The following is a 16723-nucleotide window of genomic DNA, read 5'->3' as shown; positions in this document are numbered from 1 at the left end:
ATTTTCTATGACATTTGTATCAAAGGAAAAAAAAAAAAAAAAAAGCACAATGGCTTTCAATACAGGAATCCTCCTGGCTTTGTTTTTAATTCAAAACCTTTCCTGCTGCTAATGGGCTGTACTGAAATATGACAAAATATGCCTTCTGCTACACTCTGCACATCCAGCAAGACTGTTGTGCTGTTTTAGGGAGGAAAGCAGCCCCATGCAGTAGTAGCTGTGCAGGACGTGAAAATGCAGTCTGATATTTCCAGAGATGCTCAGATATTCTCATTTTGGCCACATATTAGTACTGTCCTGTGGGGCCAAAGAGGAGAAATTTGCAGAAATGCTATCTTGAAGTGGAGTTTTTTAAAAAAAACCTGAAGCTGAAATCAGGCAAAAGTTGAGAATGAACATCATTCCCTAATGCAAATGCAGGATATTCATTCTAAGAGGAGAACCCAAGCTACAGGCAAGCCCAGTGACAGAAAACCTGTCAGAAAGGAAGTTGAAATAACTCATTTTCAACCTTTGATCTGCTAGAAAGCCCAAAGCTGGCAAATGCAATGTGAAAAGCTGATGGTGCTGGCAAGGAACTGAGCAGAGCTGATGCACTGAGAAGAGGCAGCTCCTCAACCCCAGTGGTGTGTGAAGGATGGAATTTCAGCAGCAGGCTCAAACTGCACCACACTGCCCTCCCCAAAGTCAACCTGAAACCTCCCACTCACTGCACGAGGAGAGGAGCTAAGTCAACACAGAGATCTTTTGAGGATACATATTTGCAGTCCTCATGCATGAAAGATTAATCTAAAGATACTGCTATAGAAACAATATTTCTCCATAGTATAGAAAATAAATAAAAGAAGTCATGTTGGACAAGAAAAAGTGTAGGCTCAATTTCATAGCTAATGGTTTATGTGCTAGCCTGGCTCAATTCAAGAATTAGTGGCTATGTCTCAAAACTCTAAGATTTAGTTATTCACTGGCACAGTTCAGAACTTTAAAAGATACGAATTTTCTAGCACTGTTATTGGAAACAGGCATAATGAAATAAATGAAATCTATATATTTTTTGTGGAATGTGAAGATAAGAGGGTTTCTATTTCAATCAATTTTAGAAATATTAACTAGGGAAAAAAATATTCATTCAGAACTGTTCATTCACCACTTGCCAGCAAGATAAATAACATTCAGTATTATTGCTGTGTTAAAGAAACAGCTTGTAATTTAACTTTAGCACGGACAAAGGGCAGCAGAATGCATTTACTCATTACTAGGAAATCTCAAACAGATTCCTGATACAAGTTTTATGCATGGGTTAATGGCATTTGCATAGACTACAGCTGTATGAAAGAGCTCTAATTCACAATGTTTCACAGGTATTGGAAGTGAACTATGCTCAGGTTTGCCCAAAGGTTCAAGTTCAGTGAATTTCAGATTTCAAGGGAACGTTCCATAGGTGGAGAGTCCCTGAGCTTGTAAAACTGTAGGCATGAAGTCCAGAATAAACACAGCAAGAATGTTAACTGAGGTCTGAGAACACATCTGAACTACAGTAACTTTGATCCAGTTCAAGTCCTCTATGTATTTTTCACAGCTCCAGTATACAATAACAGTAATGGAATGTAACATGGGTTAAGAAACTAAAAATGAAAAAGAAAGAAAACAGAATATCCAAATAAAACATGAGGCATCAGGAAAACAAGAATAAATGAGCAAATTCAAAGCTCTCAAGAAAAAAAATTATTTTTAATTAATGGGTTGTCTCTATTTTAGGATCAAAGGTATCACACTCGACAATTGATTCCCTTTATTTTTAATTATACATACAATTAACATGTCATTATTAATAGTTATTAATATTTATTGACTCTTGTGCCATTCAATTTGCATTAATGTCTTCATGTTTACTTTTAAATGCTTTAATTTATACTGCGAATGTTCAGCTGATATTTTCTTGTCATTGAGAGAAGTTGTGAGAGTCAAAAGCTCCTCACCAGAGGAGCTGTGATATTTGTTTGAGTCCTATCAACAGGGTGTTTTGTCATTAAGAAAAAGTCTGGAATCTCTAAATCAGCAATGTCCACACTATTACTAAATTTCTACATGTGGTTGTATGGTTCCTGCTGGTGTCCAGCTGAAGATTTGAAACTGCTAGTGGCTTCTTTTTTTCATTAACAATAAAGTGGTAAACAAATGCCTTAACACTGCTTCAAATATTTTCCCAAACTGGTTTCACAAAGCAGAAATTATTGCAACACATGTTTGAGGTACTGGAGTCAACCTTGTAATTCAGTGGGTACCTGTAACAGGCATAAAAAAAGTAAGCTTCACTATCCAAATAGTGTAATATTTACAAGGTGATAAAGAACATAATGTTCAATGAGATGTTCAAATTAAATTCATCAACTATCTTCTACTGCAGTAGAGGTATACAATGGAAAAAAAATCTGTTAAATACTTACTTCATCATCACAACTTATAGCACATCTGCCATCAAGAGATGCACACTAAAGATGATATAAAAGAAAATCAATAAAGTATTTTCAATTTTCTCTTTGATGATTAAAAAATAAAAATTTATATAAATTCATATGAGCAAAATTTTAAAGGAGTTGATATTGATTAAATCTCTATCTAAATTAATTTTAGAAAATTACTAGTATACTTCTGAATTGTTCACCAAATGTGTTCTGTTCCTCTCTGCAGAGAAAGGGTTCATTCACACTGTAACAATTTCAGCTGCTTTAAGCACCACAATCTCCTCCATACTATAAATATTTGAGGCCATTCCTAGATGACAGAAGATTCTCCAGTAGGGTTTATTTTCTGTATCAGCACAGTTCCAATCGATTCTCAAACCAGGGATGGCATCTCCTAATCCTCAGAAAGTACCTGATTATCCTCTTCAGTGAGTACAAATTCTATCCCTGAATGGTTTAGGTAAAGTTTATTGAGTACTGTGAGTGCCAACCATGATTCAGTAATGGAGTTTTGTTAATTAACCTGTATGATCTTAGTGTTAGAGAGAAAACCTAAGTGAGAAGTTATGCTTCTGCAATCACTAGAAACAAATTCCACACTTTTGTGTACTGTTTACACTTTCTCTAAGGGAGAAAAACCACGTGCCAACAAAGTAACTCCTTATGTATTGGGGCCTAAAATTAATAAACCTTCAAACTGCTTCCAAAAATCACGCAACTGTTCTTCATCACTGAATTCTCCTTTTCTGTATCCAAATATAAAACCAGAACAAGTCTTCAAATACATTGTTTCTTTACAATAGTTTGCTTCTGACAAGATCATCACTTCCACAGTTAAAAAATTGTTGTGGATTCAATGACAAAAAAAAACTTCAATTTAAAATATACCTGTCTGCTTGCAGTCCAAAATTTCCGCTGGAAAAATTCAAGTTTCATCTGGATACCTACAGCTGAGAAATATAAAAATAAATAAATAAACCCAGCACGCTTAATTCCTTCAAAATGATTCTTTAAAATTAGTTAGGAAGAAAAGGTTTCATAATGAAAAGAGAAAGTTAAGCCCTAAAATTAAAAAAACCCACAACTAATTAAATTGAAGAGACTACACAGTCATATTTTAAACCATTTAAACAGAAAGATGCTTGTATAATGTGAAGAATACACATGGCAAACCAAAAAAAACATATTTAAATTGCATGTTTCCATAATTAACACCAAAGAACCACAAGCTGAACATATTTATGTTCACACCAATTTCATTTATATTTCACTGGTACCAACATCTGTAGGGAACCCACACAATATGTTTTCTACTGAAACCCATGAAGATTTGCTGAAACAACATGAAAATATTGGTTAGCACCTCAAGTGATGATTTGTTTTGAGGTCATTTAATCCATAAATTATCAGTGGAACACAAGAAGCATTAAAAATTTATTTGAAAAAATGGAAGTTAGGAGTATTACATGTAATTCTGTTAAGTATCTGACAAATATTACTGGGTATCGAATTTTAAATAAATTATATTAATGATGATGGATTGCAATTTTTAAAAATAATTATTCAAGATACTGCTGGTTTAAATTACATGTTTCTCATCATCTCAGGTGGGATTATGTTTTGCCAAATATCAGTGAACCTTTCTTCCAGCCTGGTCTGATGTGCCTAGCACTGTTTCTATTGGAGAGCAATATAAAGCACTGAGGTTTGCAGAAGCTCCAATAGCAGTTGATTCTTCTGGTTTCACTTGCCTAAACTGAGAGAATTGAAAAAAGCTTTAAAAGTCTGAAGATCTAGCTCCTAGAAAATTAATGGTTTTTTGTTTTTTTTTTTTTAAAGGCCTAAAAAAAAGTTGTTTTGGAAAATTGAATGAAATTTCTTTTATTCATTCCTCCTCTAGGGTCCACAGCACAGCAGGAATCATTTAAGAACATATTTACATTTAGATTATTGGTAGTGCTTTTACAAATGCACACACACTGATATCATGCACATATTTGATTTTGTGTTAGCAGGTAGGGAAAAGTATGTGAAATGAAATCTGTAATGGACTGATACAATGGCATGTGAAATTACATAAGCATTTTTCTTATGAGAGCAGGTTATAAATATTTTCTGCTATTTTTACTCACTGATGGTTTTGCTTCAGAGAGTAAGTAGAGAAATCCAGTTCTCCTTTTGAATAAACACCAGAGGAGACTCTCCAGCTACATTTTATTATCTAAGAATTAATGTTATGGTCCATGAGAAGATGCTCTCTGACAGCCAAGCAGCTCATTTGCTTCATCTATTGCTTGCCTTTGGGTTAATTCCTAGCACACCCTGCTTTCTCTATGAAATGCAGGCAAAACACACACACACACACACACACACTTTCAGGAACTTTCCCCAGGGCAATCACATCACTTCTGGATGCTGTGTCAGCATGGGAAGGGTCAATCTCGTGTGCTTGTAGCAGGCAGAGCTGTGTGCACTGTACTTAGATATTGTTCATTCAAGGTCCTGATAAGCTCAGCCCTTTGGAGTTCACACTGTCAGAGATACCAGTGCCCAGAAAACTGCTGCTCTTGAAAAATGTTAGTCAAAGTTAATGGAAGTGTAATAAACATTAGTTAAAAAGGTAAAACTCTTGTTCTCCCCTAATCAAATTATATGTACTTACAAATTGGAGCAGGATTTTCAACTAGATGAGCCCAGGAGATCCCTCCCACTCTAAATTATCTTATGATTCTGATTTAAAAGTTTATGGAAAAGTGATAACTGTACAGCTCAGATCCTTCCTTACAAAGAGAGTCATTATGCACAGAAGTTTTCTGTGTCCTGTACAAAACCTACCACACAACAGAATCTGAAACAGTAACAAGAGAACTACAGCAAAGCTCATCTGTAAAAGATTCCATGTGTGTGTTTCACTGAGTCACAGTGGAATGCTGCAGCATAACAGCAATTGAAATGCTGGGATTAATTTCTGTGAAATGCAGAGCATCCCTCTCCATGAGGATGAGAAGGGGCAGCTGCAGGTTTGGTTTTATAGAAGCAGCTCAAAGATGTTGATGCCTTCTTGGACAGACTGTGAGGGAAAATAAAAGACAGTGAGAAATATTGGGGTTGCTCCCACTTGAGCAGATTCCACAATTTCAGCAGTAGGGTAACTTGTGTAGAAACTAAAGGTATAGGCATTATCAATTTAGCTACTGCCTGCCTTTGAAAAAGAAATCAGTTTATTCCTCTATCTAACTTCAGAAAGAGTTGTATCACTAATCTCTGAGGTACAATGCCATTAAAGAGGGTAAAACAGAAACCATCCCCTCTGGTGAAAGTAATACAACATTACAACAGCAACATTTTAACATATTCCCCTTTTGAAATAATTCCTCAATTATTTTTGAAATCCATTGGCTTGGTATTAAATAATGAACTACTACATCATATCAGGTACATGATAGCTGGACTTGATTTACAGTTGGGCTTGATGATCCAAAGGGTCTTTGCCCATTTAAAGATTCTATGATCTCTACCTGTGCTTGCAGGGTAGGAGGAGAGAACACATCTCACAAACATGGCATGGTGAAAGCAGCATTAGGTAGTTTTTTTTTTTTTTTTTGAGAGGCCAATCTTAATATGAGATTTTAATCTCACAGTTTTGTCTTATTTACACATTGTTCCCTGCACAATTCCCACAGGAACTTTCCTGTCACAGCTTCTAAATATTCTATATCCTACATAATACATAATAAATAAAAATTACTCATAGTTCCTAAAATTCAGTTGAAAATTATTTGAATGCCTCCAGGTTTGAAAGAATTGACAATGTTAAGGTATAGGAAAATTATTTTCTTTTCAACCCCTCTTGTGATGCTAAAGCACTTTTGCACGTTTTTCCCGTCTGAGCTTTTCAAGAACTTTGTGACTAGAAGATGACTTTTTTTTTTTTGTCTGGTCATTTAATGCCACAAGAGCTATTTAAATATACTTCAAAAGGTTTTTGAGCCATTATATTCTCCGGAGCAGTCCCTAATCCTTCAGCGCTGGAGAACCTCTGAATAATAAAATATCTGTGCTCCAAACCATCATTAAATCTGTGTTTTACAAACTGGCTACATGAGGGGGGAAAAGGAAACAGGAAAACTTCAAAATTATATCTCCCATGTCACTAATTCCTAGTCTAGCCTTCTGGGTGTAATAGCTACCACAGAGATTTAGATTAAAAAGCTGAAATTGCACTGAGATTTTTCTAAATATTGTTTGGGAAGGTACCCATAAACTGCCACAAATAACAAAAACTCTAACTGACCTTTGTGTGAAACATACACTTCAAAGTATAAAGTATTCTTGCACATTTGCAGGCTTGGTTGAACCAAAATGGCCAAAGGATAAAAATTGTTCAGCCAGGAAAAAAGGAGTTTTGTGTTCACTGCTGCCTTTTCTCCAATGCCACAGAGGAGGGTGGGCTGGAGCTGGGGGCAGGCAGGAGAACAATTGATGGGAGCTGATAGAGGGATATTTTGTGTTATGTAACACAAAATGTATCATTTCAATCGAATATTGCAAACCCAATCTTTTGTTTTAGTCACATTAGCAAATTTACTCAGGTGATGCAAATAAAAACCTTCAATTCTTCCTACAGAAAACATTAAACTCCCTCAGATTTATTCTCTCTGTTTAATAAAGTGGCTGCTATTTTTGCAGTGCAGACCCTATGAAATAACAGATGGTCGAGAAGGACAAAGTTAAATTCTTGGCTCAGTGATAATTATTGTTAAATAAGTAATTTCCTTGTGCATCGATTCCATGGCTGAAGGTAATATTTCACTCTCTCAGTGGGTCGCTTTCAGGATGGAAGTACAGGGAAGTGCTCAAATGCTACATGGCTCAGGGCTGCTTACTATCAAGGCAAACATGAAGGAAAACAAATAACTGCTCAGAATAGATCAGGATTGCTTGTGTTCCTTTCAATCTCCGTGGTTAAGCAAATAGACATGAAGATAAGGAAATCCTTCCTTGGCAAATTACTTCTGTGCAAAGAATTAGAATCCTTCTTAGGTTCTAAGTAAAAAGAATAATTTCCTACTTAAAATACAAGAGGAAAACAGATTAGATTGATTTATTTCAGGCAAGAGAGGAGCTGACTCTCCCTACAAACCTGACAAATGGATTCCAAATACATGATTATAGGAAAAAGTAGCAAAAGCTAAAGGGATTTCCATTCTCTGAAATATCTATACACTATAACACTATATAAGCACTAGATCAACAGGGTTACAAAAATATCTTAAGGTCTCCGTTCCTTTTCCCAGTGAACACAGTAGAGATTAAGACTCCCTCTCATACATAAAAGATGCCTAAAATCTTAAGGACATTTTGGCCTCCTATTTCCAATGGAATTATCTTAAATGAGGTTTAACTTGGCTTCAAAATAGGAAATGTTGGACACAGACTTGTAGCAGGATTATTTTCCAATCTGTATCACCTTTGTGTATTGAGCTTAGACTCTTAAAGATGCTCTTCTTACTCCCTACTAGTATTAACTCTGATTATTATCTTTTAAAATATCTAATAACTACATGTGAAATATTCCAGAACACACTTAAATACTTTTTAAAAAATTGATTTCACTTCTATTTATACCCTAAATCTGTTTCAGTTAAAAATCCTTCTTCAGCGTTTAGCTCAGGCAAAGAAGGAGAAACTGACTCTACAGCCCAGTGCTCTGTCCTGAGAAATAAATACCATAACTGTCAAGAAGAGCCAATACAGATTAATAGAAGACTCCCACCTATCACTAAAGATGATAGAAAACCTTGTAAAACACAGGTGTTTTATGTAGAATAGTTAAACATAAAATCCAGATATTTTTCTCCCCTCAATTCCAGGAAGTCTTGGCTAACAAATGAGAGGTATTCCAACAAGACCTCTTTATCTATAACATGGTTATGTAGACATTATTATAGACAATCATATAGTTATGTACCAAGTAACACAGCTATGCTTCTCTCTCACCCAACACAGCTGTACTCTCAGTGGCAGTCATTCCATATCATATGCAGGACATATAAAGATGTGAACAAGCTCTTGTGAATTGGGCACTTCTCAGGTTGCTTCTGGTCCCAGGTTCAGTTTACTTGCACAGTAAAACGCAGCCTCACCTTTCCAGACTCCACACTTCACTCAGCTTCCCTCTCAGGGATCTTTCCCCTTTTATCTATACCTTCTTCTTCTCACCCTTGTTCATTGTTTTCAGTTCCTCTCTTGAAAGAGAAGGTCTTCAAAATTATATTATAACATGAAAAATTTATTAGTTTTATTACCTGGAATGACTGATGCAAACATCCCAAAAACAGCAACAACAACAAAAAAAAATCAGCTTAACAGTTTAAGTCTGGTTATTTTTTAATATACTGAAAATACAAGCTTTTGCCTGAAAGCATCAGGCAGTCTCAAACCTGGGTGGTGACACCAGCCATCCTCATAGTGAACTGTTATGAGTGGCCAAATAAAGAGCCAAATTGACAAAAAACGGGCTGAACTATTGAACAGTTATACACTTCTCTTTTTCTTATGATAAAGCATGGTTCCTACCTCAGCAAAAATAAGATATCTGTTGTGCATTTGGATAAGAGGTTATTATTTTTCAGAAACTGTCCTTTGCAATGTGTTGTTTTGTTGTGTTGTGGTATTCTAATATTTTATTATTTAACTCAGGGACAATTTCTAATGTTTTTATAACTTCCTTTGTTGTTTCTCGACATGGAACCTTCTTGTTTACTCCACAATATGTCTATTTCATATTTAAGTACTCCAAAATTATTTTAATGCTTTACAAATATTTTATTATTAAATCCTTTGAAATCCATGTAAATGTGCACTTCCCTTTTCCATCTCAGTTTGAGCTACAGAGGCTGATATAGTGTCAAACACAAAATATCTCAAAGTGCAAACTATCACCTAGTTTTGGATTCTCAACAATAAGCTGGAAAAAAATCTTTTATTATTTATGGTTTCTTACCTTTATCTTTTTGTCATCAAATAAGTGGAATGACTGCACATACAGAGACATTTTTAAGTCCTATTTAATTATCAGGGTTTTTATGTGAGATAGTTTGAATATATAAGATTTAGCAACACAAAGACTCCTTCCTTCATCAGAGCTATTGTGATGCAGGATGTAAATGAGTGAATTCTCCTTAAATGGCAGTGGAAAACTGAAGTTCTGCCTCTTTACTCAGGAACCTCAAGCCTGCTACTTTCTTCCAGGGATTTTTAGACTTAGGGGTGGAAGATGATGTGTGCATGGAGACAAGCAAGACAGAGGGAAGGCAGTGGCAAATGGTGTTTCCTGGAGGCCAAGCTGAAGCAGGAGGGAGGAGATGCTGGGAAGCTGATGTGAGGCCCAGCTGAAAGGGGAGCAGGATGATGATTGCTGGGAGGCCGAAGTTCATCCAAACTCAAAGCACCAGGGAAAGCTGAAGGGCTTGGTTTGCAGCCAAGCCCTGACAAACTGAACTGTGGAGGGCAGTCTGTGAACACCATCATAAACCAGACTCCCCTTGACTCCCTGACACACATCTTCCTTCTGCAGGACTAATGAAGTCGCAGCAGGAGCAAGGAGGAAACTCAAAAAGGATATAAATTGAGTGTAAACGTAAAAAAATATAGACACTGGTGACTGGAAGTCCATTGATTTTTCAGGATTCTCCAGAGGGGATGTTGGAGGGAAACAGGTTATCTGTAAATTAGCATTGAGACAATCATCCTGTACCCCAAACTTTACAGGACAGCAGCTGATGTACTGCCAACAGTGTGACAAAGGCTCCCACAGAAATCTGCTCACTTATACCAGGATCAACTTTGTGTACCAGGAGCAAAGCTCAAGGGAGTTACTTGAGAATCCAACTGTAACTTTTTAAAAAACCCTAAAACAAACCTCTCATAAGCCTGGAGGAAGATAATCCCTGGGCATGCAAATTTACATTAGTGCACTTGGCTGGACAGGGAGGTGCCTTGTTCCTGAGGAATACCAGGAGCACAGTGACAGCATAAAGGAGCAGCTCAGGTGGCCCAGTTTGAAAAGGTTGAGGCAGGGCACAGCTCAGCCCTGCGTGGAGTCTGGAGGATCCTCCCTGTGACTTTCAGAAAATACCTGACACCTACTGACACCTGACCCATTGCACTGTCAAAAGAAAAAAGAAAGGAATCTTAAAAAAAAAAAAAAAAAGAAATCTGAAGAAATCTGAGTAGTACTACTTTTAGCCTCAGGAAGTTTCAGCAGCCTGCAGAAAAATGCAAGAATCATCACAGAGGAAACTCTGCTGGTGGCAGAGCTTTCATGAATTCCTATAAGCCTTCAACTTTCTTCCAGCATCTCCTTGCACAGCCACTTCTCTGACAAATAATTCTGAATTCCAATGGTATAGGAAGCATGTGAAGATTGAAATCTGACCACAGTAATGCTAAAATAATGAAGCAGTGAGAGTATTTTTATAACTCCCTAACCATTTTTTAGTTTTATAGGGTTTTCTTTTCTATCTGAGTACTACCCATGACTGAAACGAAAAATAGGAACATTATGTATTTGTAAGCACTTTTACAAATCTTAAGGGAAGATCCAGGACTTGTCAAGTTCTCAGAAAAAGCTTTACTTCTCACAGCTGAGGTCCTAGTTTAGAGCAGAAAAGCCAGGTTACATTTCCATCTCAGCCAAAAGGCTGTGGTTTCAAGCTGCCAATTAAGGAACCCTAAGAGGTTCAAAGTCCAGACAAACAGCCAGAAATTGGGATATTTATCTGAATATCCTGTGACCGGATTCTCTTAGGATATAAGACATTCTGCTTCCACTTGTGACTAAAACACAATGCATTCAAGCCTTGTACATATTTTATTTGCAGACTTGATTCTGGCTACCTAAGCTGGTTAACAAAAAAAAAATCTGTTTCCACATTTCTCAGCATTGTGAGAAGGCTGATCTCAGACACTGGCAAAGCTTCTATCATAATTTCCTAAGTGGTTTACCCCTCCCAAACTGCAATCCTGTCATGGCAGAACGGGTACAAGTTGTCCTGCTGACAACCAAAGAATACTTTGGATGAGACATTGAAGATAAAGATTATGGCATCCACAGCAAAGTGAACTCAGGAGTTCTCTGTCCAGTCCCCCCCTCCAGGGGGAGGGATCGGACCAAATCCAACATTTCCTGCCTACAGAACACACTGAGCACCAACCACTCCCTCTGCTGCTGTCACCAGGGGATTTGTGTCCATACAAGGTCTATGAGTATATGGAATCTCATTAGTCAAACCCGGCTTGGGACACTGAGTGAGCAAACACTGACATTTTATCAAACCACACCATTTGGAAATAAGTCTTGGATCTCTTATTTACTGAGTTATAATAACAAGAATAGTGATAATCACAACAAACTGTTTGTGCTATACTGTGATTAGCAAATTACTTTGAATTGCTGAAAGTATGAGTCATGTTACTTGAAGTCAAATAATACATCAGAAGGACCCCATAATGAATAAAAATCTCCAGCCTTCCAACACTGGGTGATTCATAAATCAACCCATATCTACTGCATGATTCATAAATCAAATGTTTACTATAATGCTCCAAAATAGTTCTCATATTTTTATTTTTCTAAGATCACTACTTTAACCATGTTTTTGCTGTTTAACCACATGGTGAAAATCTACAGTTTTAGCAAAGGACAAAAAATGTGTGTGTCCAAAAGACTCAGTGCACATATCTTTATGTGTTTGAAATTGAGTAGTACCATGGTATTCTGCAGCTGAAAGTTCAAAGAATATCCAAAGGTGAATTTGCAACCTGATTTGTATCTTTTACTGAACAATTAAAAAAACCCAGTAACAGCAAAAGATACAGATGTTAAACTTTTCCATTAAGAGTATTTGCAAAAGTAGATTTGTGTGCCTGCTTTTTTCAATTTTGGATCAAAAATGTATTTTTATTAAATATCTGTGTAGAAAAGAACACAGTTGCATCGTGGTTCAGCAATATAGGAGTTAGCATTAGAGCTATAAACCATCATTCTTGAAATCTCCTGAACTGAAGGTTTAAACCATGTCAGGAATAGAAAACAATCTTAGATTGCTGAGATTTTCCAGCATACTGAAATATAAATTTTCTTCTCTTTCATATTCGCCAACTTTTTATGTCTTAAATAAAAAGAAACACCATCTTTCTAGATGTGTTCAGTAGATTACAAATACCTCACTTGAAAGTCAGTTTCTAAAACTATGGATTAACACTGGCTGTAATCTGAACATTTTCACATTTACTTAAATTTATTTCATAAGAACATTTTATTGCCACAGGTTTGAAACATGGCCAAGAAGTGTTAACTATACCTCTCAGCAATGACCTGTATTGGGGAAATAAATTTCCCCCTGTACTGGGGAAAATAACTTATCTTTTGTTTTATTTAATGTGCAGAAGTTCATGCCCATGAACTGGAAAACAGCTAATGCCATCAAAGAGGCCAAGCAATTAGGTGTGGAATGAAGCTTTCTATTTACTTGTTTTACCAGATTTCAGGAAAAATAAGAAATCACCATCTTCAGAATTGCTACATAAGGCTGCCTAAGTGCCAGCAGAAATGGTTGGTTACAGCTGATCTGGTCTATTAAGAGGTGTTTTCATATTGCTGAAAATTAGCCAACCGCTTATTTTCTTCATTAGAAAAAGATGAAATCACCTCTTTAAAGCCACAAAATACAAAGAACAAGATATTGACCAACTTAGGACCAAAACCAAAATTAATACATGTTTTTAATTGATACTTCAAGAAAAAACTCCAAAGAAATAAGGCTTTTAAAAAAGGTTGAGACTGATAAAATGAGAAGGCACTGACACACTTTTAAAGATTTTAATCAGATGTCAGCATTGCCTGAGATTTGTGTGTCAAGTCATGACCATAAGTGAACTTCTCTGGGTGAGTTATTAACTTCTAGAAATAGTCTAAGTTCTGACATGACTTTCACAATAGAATTATAAATGGAGCATACTTACTGCACACAAACTGCTATCCAGATGCTTCAACAAGTAGTCTATTAAAATTTATATACTAATGATCAGCAGGATTTAGCTGTCAATGCAGTCTTAAGGCATATTTTAGAAGTATAAATTTTAAATTTTGAGGGAAATCAATATAATGGGCACCAAATGTAATCCTCTTTAATGTAATAGCTTTGAAATAAATCAGGAAGGTTTCTGAAAGGGAGATGTCTGATTATACATTAAACTAAGGATTTATCTTACAAAGTAGCTTCTCTTGTTAATAAGCAGCCTGATGGGTGCAAATTCAGCTGGGGCTTTTGCCTGGAAGGTGTTGAGCACAGCTAAAGGCTCACTGGGGTCTGTGGGGGTTAAGGCATGCCCAGCACAAGATGAGAACATGAAGCCCCTTCCAGGGTGGAGACCATAAAAACCCTGAAAACTCTGCTCAAAGAAAGGACTCTTGGCAGGACTTCCCAGAGGTCGTGCTGTTGTATAGAGGCAAACCTTTATGGACTTACAAGGAAAGTGAACCTTGCACAGGTTTGTGTGTTGAGGCACATGACACCAAAGGCAGGCTGACCCTGATGGGCTTTCCAGAAGCACTTATTTCACTCTGCAGTCACTAAATGCTGGGCCGTAATTCTGAAGTCTCTATCATATTCCTAGAGATAGGAATATGATATATTCATAATATATCATGATATTTCATGTATGATATATATACATCAAAATTGAAATACCACTTTCCAAAATGTAGACATTTATAAATGACAAAGGTTCTCCTGGAAGTTCTGCTATAACACATTTATAAAACATATTTAATTTCCCAATTAAGGCCAATTCAATCCTTTATTTTTCTGATGTTTTCAAAAGGAATTCTGGAGTATAATTTCCAGAATTAATAAATCTTCTTAGCACATTTATAGTGGAAGCAAACATTATCTCCTCCAATCTCTCACAGTACAGGGCTGATATGCCCTACACTAAGGGAAAAGCCCTCCTTACTTTTATTTAAAATAAAAGGAAATCAAAACCACACATTAGAGTTACAGTAAATTATAACAAACTCTAATAAAGTATAGTTAAACAGATTTAGTTTATATTCTTTTATAGAATATAAACTAAATAAAAGACAGAATAAAATATAAACTTATATAGAATATAAATCTATATATATATAGTTTTGTATTAAAATGGCACAAATGGCCATAAAAGGCAAAAAGAGAAGGGTCTCATACAAATTTCCCTGCTTTATTCTGTTTTAAAGTGCAGAGAGAAAGCATCTATAGCAATGGAAGGCTCTGACTTTTACATGTGTACAGAAACTTTTATATTGGGTTGACTTCACAACTAAGACTCCTTTAATTCAACGAGTTAGACTGTAGTGCTGACTATGCTCATATCCACAAATCTGAACTTTAACTGAGTTTCCATGGAAACACTTATGTCCCTGTTTTCCTTTTGGACAAGGCTATGCCTGTTTAATGGGTTTGCTGAGGACAACATGTTTTGTTTAAGTTACAATAACTGGAGCCAATACTTCCTAATTACATTACCAGAAGAAACCTTTACAACAAAGCTTCTACCATGGGAAGCCATTGTTCTACACATCTCTGAAAACCAGGAAACATCAACATTGCCATTGCTTAAAATGTGTTAACTGGTCTTCTATGCATAAAATAATCTCTTTTATAAAATGACAGCATTGCTGACGTTTTATAATGTTCATATATAAGGAAATTATTTCATGAAATCTGAATTTCTGTGACATTTTCATCAGAGAATGTCTGCCCATCAAGTCAAGGTAGGTCCAGGGTCTGAAGCACTGAAGGCTTAGGGATGTTCCTGGTCTAAAGATACCCTATAAACAGGAATTAAAATCAAACAGATTCTCTTCTTCAGAGTAATTTTTCCCCCATAAGTTTAGCCTAATGAGAACTCTAGAAACCCAAGTTTGACAGGTGCCATCATCTGTCCAAAAAGGTGTAAAACATTTTGAATCTTTGAGTGGTGTATTTTGTTCACCATTTCATTATATTCTTATATGGAACATGAGAAAGGATGGGCTGTATTCACACTTGCAGTTCAAATCCTGTGTTGATGGAGGGGTGATGCATTTCCCTATGATTTTAGGAGAACCAGGTCCAAAGTCCTAATTAAGAATATTTAAAGAGAAGTCTTTGCAAGAGTGCTGAGACAGTACAATGAAGTGGGCTGTAGATAGACAGGGCTTTTTATTTTTTTAGCTTAAATCTGCATTATGATGCAACTGAAACGTTGTTCTACATTATTAATTTCACCCAAGCTCTATGTAGACAAAGTATTATGGAAAATCAAGCATTCAGTCAAGCAACTTCCACTTCTTTCTCAAAACTTTTTCACATTTTCAATGTAACAAAGTCTGCAGAAGTTCTAAGACCGGTATCCCTTTACTGCAAAGCTAAGAAAGCAACAATATGTAAAAGTATGACCAGCTGATGGCATATAGAAAATCAGAGAGTGTTCAGTTTCCAAGGAAAAGCCTGTACTACAATTGCTTGAAATACAAATATTCCCTCAAGTGCCTATGTTTGAACATATCTCCAAATCACCACAAACTACAAATTACAGACTGCTCTGCTCTTTTTTCTTTCTAACAAATTCGTAGAAAAGAAGTTTGTAGCAGCAACTAATGAAAACTCTTTAAGATCTTAATGGCACCAAAAAACCTCAAGGTATGGAAATTATTATTTCACTAAAGTTGGGCACATGATGATAACTTCACCTTCTAAAAGCAGTCAGCCCACTCCTCCCACAGAGCACTTTGAGAAGGGAGAAGTCAGTAGTGTTGTTCTTTGAACTCATGTGCTCTAACTCTGCTGAAACACAGAGACAGAGAGGAAATGGATACTGTCATTTTGAAAAGGGAAAAGGATAAAAAGTCTCAGCCAAAATATGAGTAACCAAGCTCAGCCCTGCCATTATATTCCAAAATAACACACTGCAGAAGGAAATAAAAGCAAATAAAGATGAAAACACACCCTTTTTGCTTAAGGCAGCTATAGCTTTATAGACAGAGAAAACTCAGCGAGGCTGGGTACTTTTGAGATCCCACTGTAGATTAAAGAATGCTAAAATAGAAATGCTTTTGGATTAAAAGAAATTGCATTAAATGATAATATGCATTACCTCTATACTTCAGCATCAACCAGTGTTGACACAGAAGTCAGATATAAACATGGAAGACAAAAAGATGAGATCAA

The 16723-nt window shown here is 36.2% G+C and overlaps 1 protein-coding gene across 3 annotated transcripts in view; it reads right to left on the bottom strand.

Moving 5' to 3' along the window:
* CACNA2D3 (calcium voltage-gated channel auxiliary subunit alpha2delta 3) overlaps window positions 1-16723 on the bottom strand; it is a 390394-nt gene that overhangs the window by 38328 nt on the left and 335343 nt on the right. For all 3 annotated transcript variants that reach the window (XR_011003009.1, XM_068201787.1, XM_068201786.1), the window contains 2 exons: window positions 3354-3415; window positions 2448-2492 (listed from right to left, as the gene is read on the bottom strand). Coding sequence is in view for 2 of the 3 variants with exons in the window: in XM_068201787.1 (XP_068057888.1) it covers window positions 2448-2492; window positions 3354-3415 (107 nt within the window). In the remaining variant the exon portion in view is untranslated. The remainder of the gene's footprint in view (window positions 1-2447; window positions 2493-3353; window positions 3416-16723) is intronic.

This window comes from Anomalospiza imberbis, chromosome 11, assembly GCF_031753505.1.
Source record: "Anomalospiza imberbis isolate Cuckoo-Finch-1a 21T00152 chromosome 11, ASM3175350v1, whole genome shotgun sequence".
Taxonomy (NCBI): Eukaryota; Metazoa; Chordata; class Aves; order Passeriformes; family Viduidae; genus Anomalospiza; species Anomalospiza imberbis.
This window is presented reverse-complemented; position numbering and strand designations above follow the sequence as displayed.